This window comes from Corvus brachyrhynchos, unplaced genomic scaffold (genome assembly GCF_000691975.1).
Source record: "Corvus brachyrhynchos isolate BGI_N302 unplaced genomic scaffold, ASM69197v1 scaffold164, whole genome shotgun sequence".
Classification (NCBI taxonomy): domain Eukaryota; kingdom Metazoa; phylum Chordata; class Aves; order Passeriformes; family Corvidae; genus Corvus; species Corvus brachyrhynchos.
In genome coordinates, this window is record NW_008237426.1 from 1,562,007 (window position 1) to 1,568,721 (window position 6,715).

General features: G+C 55.9%; 1 protein-coding gene across 2 annotated transcripts in view; it reads right to left on the reverse strand.

Annotated features, from left to right (window-relative positions):
• NPTN (neuroplastin) overlaps positions 1 to 6,715 on the reverse strand; it is a 25,142-nt gene that overhangs the window by 8,939 nt on the left and 9,488 nt on the right. For both annotated transcript variants that reach the window (XM_008631311.2, XM_017731140.1), the window contains exons 4-5: positions 2,585 to 2,718; positions 1,515 to 1,788 (exon numbers count right to left, since the gene is read on the reverse strand). In XM_008631311.2, coding sequence (XP_008629533.2) covers positions 1,515 to 1,788; positions 2,585 to 2,718 — 408 coding nt within the window. The remainder of the gene's footprint in view (positions 1 to 1,514; positions 1,789 to 2,584; positions 2,719 to 6,715) is intronic.

The following is a 6,715-nucleotide window of genomic DNA, read 5'->3' on the forward strand; positions in this document are numbered from 1 at the left end:
TTCCTGCTGGATTCAGTCCGTTTGGGGCTGCTTGCAGGGAATATTTGGGTATCAAATTACCAGGACCTTGTTCTGGTCCTTGTGCAACTTCACGCAATGAAAATTCTGAACGCAGGGAACTGCAATCACTGACATGGAGGTGGGTATGTGCAAGAGAACATGGAAATTGGCTGTTCCGAGTTTTCCGGGCTGGTGGAGGTCCCTGAGGCCACGCTGAGGGCAGGACAAGCCCCGGAGCCACTGGAAGCTGTTAGTGATGCACAGAACATGCACTACGGTGCAACTGGGGGGCTACACCCCAAGAACAGTCCCACACATGCTCTGTAAGCAGTTAGTAAGTGCTACTCAAGGCTTACAACCAAAGCTGGTTTCCTCTAGGGATGCACTACGTCAGCCAGTTCTGATCCAAGCCTCCCCTTCTCCCATTATTCCATTTCTTGTGTGTTCCATGAGCTCCTCTCCTCACTCTGGATCCCGTGTGAGGCCGGTGAAGGTGGCTGTGCCCAGCCCACACACACATCACTGTTTCACACCTCTGTTTCCATCCCCTGCAGCCCCACAGCCACACCCAGCTGCCCTGGCAACAGCTCCCACTGGGAAAGGCCTGGCCAGCCCGGGAGGGTGCTGAGGGTCACTCCAGCACGCTGCCCTCCACCTGCATCCATCGTGTTCCTACAGCACCATGACATCTGCTGCTTCTCCCAAGGAGTCCTTGCAGAGGTTTTCTCGCTACACACTGGAGTAAGCTGCTAGCAGCACATTAAAGGCTGTTTCTCAGCGTGGATCTTGCAAATACTCAGCCTCACGCTGCCCCTTTCCCCAGCTGTGCACAGGGGAAGGTGTGCAGGAGAAGCTCACAGATTAAAGTTACTACTATTTGTATGTACCAAACACAGATTAACTAATTATTGCTACCATCAAACCTGATAATAAGCCCTATTTTTATAAAACCTAATCAGTGGCTACAATTAGATACAGTTTCAGAGCATTCCTTAACTACAGATTCAGCTACACAGCAGGTAAGAGCCCTCCCCCCGTCTCTGAACCCTGAACACATTTGAGTTTTGCAGCACCTTTGCAGCCCCAACCCCTTGAAGTGCAATGATTCCTTAGTTTGAGTGTCATGTTCCTCACAGCCCCTGCCCAGTGTCCGACCCCGAGGCCACGGGGAGGAGCGAATGCCACCACGGGGGGAGGGTGCTGCCAGCTCTGCCCCTGTGCTGCCCTGCGCTCCTCGGGGCAGCACTCCGCAGGAAAGAGACGGGAGCACTCCATCCCTCGTGCAACAAAGCTTGAAAGGTATCCATAACCCCTCCCACCCCACGGTCTGAGCCCCCCTGAAATCCAGCGCTGCGCCTTGGACCCTCTGCGCTTAATGTCCGGAGAGGGAGGAGAGGAGGAAGGCAGGAGCGTGGAGCGGGACAGAGCGGGCTGCTGGTCCTTCCTCGCTCCTCCAGCAGGGCGCTTCCCGTTGCGGGCCGAGCTCCGTCACAGGCGGCGCTGGGCGCACTTACCGTCGGGAACTTCGTCCGGCCGCTTCCGCTTCTCGTAGATGACGATGATGACCACCAGGATCACGATCTCTGCCAGGATGCCCAGGAAGGGCCACAGCGGGGCCAGGTGGCTGCGCACGCGCAGGATGGTGGTGACCGACACGGAGCCCACCTGGTTGGTGGCGTTGCACTGGTACTCGCCGGGGTCCTCGTTGATCTGCAGGTTTGTGATGCTCAGCTCGGTGTAGTTCTCTTTGTTGGAAATGAAGAACCTGCCCGAGGAGTTGTTGATGTCCTGGCAAAGGGACAGGGGTGGGAAACAGCAACAGCTTTAAGTTCTGGGGCCTTTGTGTCACGGGAACTGCAAGGGATTTGCAGGAGGAGCCCAGGCCTGGTGTTTGGCTTTCCAAACACCACCAGAACACCCCGAAGGGAACCCTGCGCTCAGCGGGGCCCGATCGCTGCCAGCACTCGGCCACTCCTGCAGCACCACCCCTTAGGAAGCTCACACTCAGCACGGAACACTCATCCCACCCTGTTCTTTGTTTAACATCTTGGCTCCATCCATCCAATTCTCCAGCTGGGCTGGAGGGGTTAGAAATTCCCAGCTCCTCCCTGCTGTTCCCAGTGCTGGTCACATTTTCCTGCTCACTCCATCACTGGCTGCATGGAACAAACAGATCACCCAAGCACTCATAGGGATCACTGCCACCTCCTCATAGTGAGTCTTGTGAGCTCAAGCAGTAAAACCTGGAGGAATTTATAACCCAGTGTGGTTTCCAATCATATTTCATAGCTCAGATCTTGCAGTTTGTAGCAGATTTCAGAAAATGGCTTTCAGGGCAAGTTCTTAACTTTGCCCAGCAATGCAGTGAGCAATTTTTTTCACACACCAATAATATAAATATCAACATAACACTCATCCATCCTCAGTGCTGCCAAAAAATATCCACCTTCACTCACGCTGGAGGGACTGCACGTTGAGAAGTTACAGAGCACCTTCAACAGCCCATCCCTAACCCCAAGGTGCTGCTTTCCTCCTTCTCTGGGGGGTCTGGGCAGGTAGAGACATCCTGAGCCCCCTTCCTTACCTCAAACACCCCATTGACCTTCTTGCGCCAGACCCACTCGGGGTGGGGGAAGCCCACGGACTTGCAGTACATCAGGGCCTCCTGGCCCTCGTTTTTGTTCTCACTCCTCTTGTGCCCGGTGATGTCAGGAGTGGCTGCGAGACAACAGAGCAGCTGCTAAGTGCAAACAGGCTTCTTTCACTCATCGGGACACAAAAGCTCTGCAGCTCCCTGGAGCTGGCCTTTCCCACACCGAGGGGAAGTTACAGAAGGAGAACTGTGCTTGGGTGTGTCCCTCAGAGCTGCCCCAAACCCTGTGCTCCTGTGTGTCCCTCAGAGCTGCCCCAAACCCTGTGCCCCTGTGTCTGTGTGTCTGTCTGTGTCCCTCAGCACCGCCCCAAACCCTGTGCCCCTGTGTCTGTGTCCCTCAGAGCTGCCCCAAACCCTGTGCCCCTGTGTCTGTGTGTCTGTCTGTGTCCCTCAGCACCGCCCCAAACCCTGTGCCCCTGTGTCTGTGTCCCTCAGAGCTGCCCCAAACCCTGTGCCCCTGTGTCTGTGTGTCTGTCTGTGTCCCTCAGCACCGCCCCAAACCCTGTGCCCCTGTGTCTGTGTCCCTCAGAGCTGCCCCAAACCCTGTGCCCCAACCAGCTCCTCTCTTGTCTGTGTCCCTCAGAGCTGCCCCAAACCCTGTGCCCCTGTGTCTGTGTGTCTGTCTGTGTCCCTCAGCACAGCCCCAAACCCTGTGCCCCTGTGTCTGTGTGTCTGTCTGTGTCCCTCAGCACAGCCCCAAACCCTGTGCCCCTGTGTCTGTGTGTTGTGTGTGTCTGTCTGTGTGTCCCTCGGAGCTGCCCTAAACCCTCCCCGAGCTCAGGCTGGCTCAGGGCACTGCCTGGGCTCACCCCTGGCCCAGCAGATGGCCCTGGCTGCCGGGCCCACCTTTAAAGCTCCAGCTCCTAATTACGGCACACGTGGCTCGCTGTGTGATGGCAGCTCTGAGCTGTTAATCCATCAAAGGCCAGCCCGGCTGCTCCAGGAAACTGGAATTTCCTGCAGAAGACTCCCCTGCACCACCAGCAAATTCCCTGCACGCAGATACAGAGAGCAGCGATTCCAGCTGTAAGCCGAGATAATGAAAGGAATTTCACAGCTCTGCTCAAAGGGAACAAAACCTCTCCTGCCACCAGCCAGCAGCTGAGCCTGCTCTTCCCAAAATCACAGCACAAATCTTCGGGAAAATCCTTGGCAAGCTGAAGTGCTTCACACTGTCCTATTTCAAAGGGCTTTTACTGCAGGAAGCATCCCGTGCCTCAGATTCTCTCTGGACAGTAACAACATTACCAAAATGAGCTTCTGAGCCGCAGAAAATCCACGGCTCCGGCTCCTGCTGGAAAGGCACACCAGGACAGGCCCAAGTGCCCATGGAAATTCCAACAGCATTCCCAGCACAGCCCTGGGCTTTGCAGGAGTCCTGACTAAAGGATGCAGCTCAGCCAGATCCAACTCATGAATTACAAGATGCTGCCAACCATAACCGTGACAGGTAACAACAGGCCGAGAACAAACCTGGGGTTTCTGTAAGAAAACTGACACCCAAAATGCATCCTTCCACATCAGACACAAAAATACTCTAAAACCTGAACTGAATGAAGGCACCAGGTCCTAGCAATCCCCCGGTCTCGTACAAAAAGGAGCTGCCAGGAGCTGAAGGAAGCTGGGAAGAACATTCCCCACCCACCAGGAGTGGGTGATCCTGCACTCCCAGTGCCTGCACTGGAGCAAGGGGAGATTTTGGGCTGCAGGTCTTCAAGCAGGAAATAAATCAGCTCTGGGGCTGGGTGTGCTCTGCTGCTCCGGGATCCCATGTCCTTCCAACCCCTGTCCCCTGCTCAGAGAGGAAAGTGACGTTTATTCCAAAGAGCGATGGCTCAAGAGGGGGATTTTGTCTCGGGACCTACTGGAAGGTGCCACCACTTCCCTGCTGGGCTTGGCATGTTCTTAAAGCAGGAGCTGGTGAGCCCAGAGCTTCCTGTGGCTTTTGCTTCCTGGAGGACGCCAAGGAGGGATCTCCTCCAGCCTACGGACACGAGAGCCCAGAGGTGACAGGGAAACAATCCCAGCCCTGGCGCTGCTGGAATGCCAGAGGGGACCGCAAACTGGGAATATCCCCCATGAGGAGAAGCAGCACTGGGATTCAGCCACGGGCTGGCTTCCAGGGCCTGAGCCGAGCCTGGAAACAGGGACAGCACTCCCAGCTGGCCCAGTTTGTGCCAGGCTGCTGGCAGGGCAGGGAAAAGGAAGGGAAGAGGGAACACGTTCTGGGACACCTCCACTCCCACCCCAGGGCGAGGCAGAGCTCTCCTGCGGGCAGGACGCCGTGACATTGCTGGAAGGAGAGGCCAGATCCCAGGGGCGATCCCAGATCCCAGGCTGATCCCAGCACAGCAGCAGTGCCCCGAATACCTCTGCTCCCCTCGGGCTCTGCTGGGACAGGGCTATTCCTGGAGCCCCCGGGGAGCTCTGTGCAGTACTGGTGTTCCAGGGCAGTGCTGCCCACCCAGACACCAATCCCGCATTTTCTCTCCAAACCACTGGGAAACCACGTCCTGCTGTCCCCAAATCCCTGCAGTCCCGGCTCTAGGGGCTTTTGCCCCGGAAGCTTTTTAAGCCAGGATTGTTCCCTGTGCTCCAGTGACAGCCAAAGCCCGGGGTGAGGCAGGTTTTGTTGGGAAGGGTTTGGATTTCAGCTCGCAGGCAGCAGAAGCCCCTCTCTGCTCAGCCCTGCTGCATGGCTGGCACCAGCAGAACGCCCCTGGCAAAGGGAGGCCTGAACTCCTGCACGTGGAACAGGAAAAATCCTCCAGCGGGCTGGACACAGCTCACAAAGAGCAAAAGGAGGCAGGGCTAATTTAAATTAACTGCTACCAGACAAAATGCAGAATAAATAGATGTTCAGGCATGCCTGACATGAGAAGAATGCTAAGAAACAGCATTTTGATAGCTTTAAACCAAATCACAGGAGAAAGGGGGTTTGGGGCAGGGTGACCACAGGGCTCCCAGTGCTCCCAGTTCCCAGCAGCAGCTTTCTGAGTGGTTTGGGGTTTACACAGCCACGAAAAGAGGGTTTTTTCCCTTGTTAAGGGGCACTCAGTGTCATTTCCTGATACACAGGAGGCCTTCAGCCCTTCTAAGCTCTTTACTACTGAAAAGCAGAGGTGAATTTACATGTGTAACACCTCCAAACCATGGCCTGGTTACCTTCCACTTTCCCATTAAGAGACAAAATCAAAGCAAGGGCAGAAGCACCTAAAAATATTCCTGCACTGAAAACTGGGATGTCTTAGGGGTGACCTGAACAGGGGCTCTGGAAGGTTTCTTTTTCTGGCTGTGATTCCAGTCCCTGTCTCCCTCTGGAGCCTGAAGACACCGAAGGCATCGGGAGAATGGGGAATAGGAGAGGATTTTCTTGGATCATTCCAAGATGCAGCTGGGCTCTAAGAGTGTCCAATTTAATTCATTTCTGGTAGGGAGGAGTGAGGCTGCAGCAGAGGTTTTTTGAGACAGCCAGGAGTGAAGGAGCAGGCTCTTCCCCAGGAATCACTGGGGAGGATGGAACAGGAACGTGCAGAGGGAGCTGCAAGAATCCCTTGATGAGGCAAGGGCAGAAAGGCCTCCCAGGAAGGGGAATTCAGAAGGTCTTTCCAGCACCTGTTTCCTCTCCCCTTCTCCCAAGATCCCGGTCAGAGCAGGAGCTCTGCAGAGTTCTCCAGGCTGCATTTCGTCCTTTGTGGTTCCTTTCATCCTCAGGCCTCCAGAGCTCCAAGCTCCCAACACCAGCACTGCAGGGATTCCCACAGGTGGAAATGCAGCAATCAAAACTCCCCTTCGGGGGGGAGGAGGGGGCACCCTGGCCAGGCCTGGCAGTTCCAGCCCCTCTACTCCCACCAGAATCACCCCCTGGACACCCCAGCCTGCTCCAGCGCCAAGGAAAAGGGGGCACAAGATCCCTGCTCCAGGGCACAGCTTCCCTAAATCCCGTGTTTGCTCACTGGTTTGCAGCTCCGAGGTGCCCTCACACAGCACCCCCAGAGCTCGGAGCCTGAGCAGGAGCAGAGCCCCCCCAGATGCTCCAGCAGCAGCAGCGGGGTGAGGGAA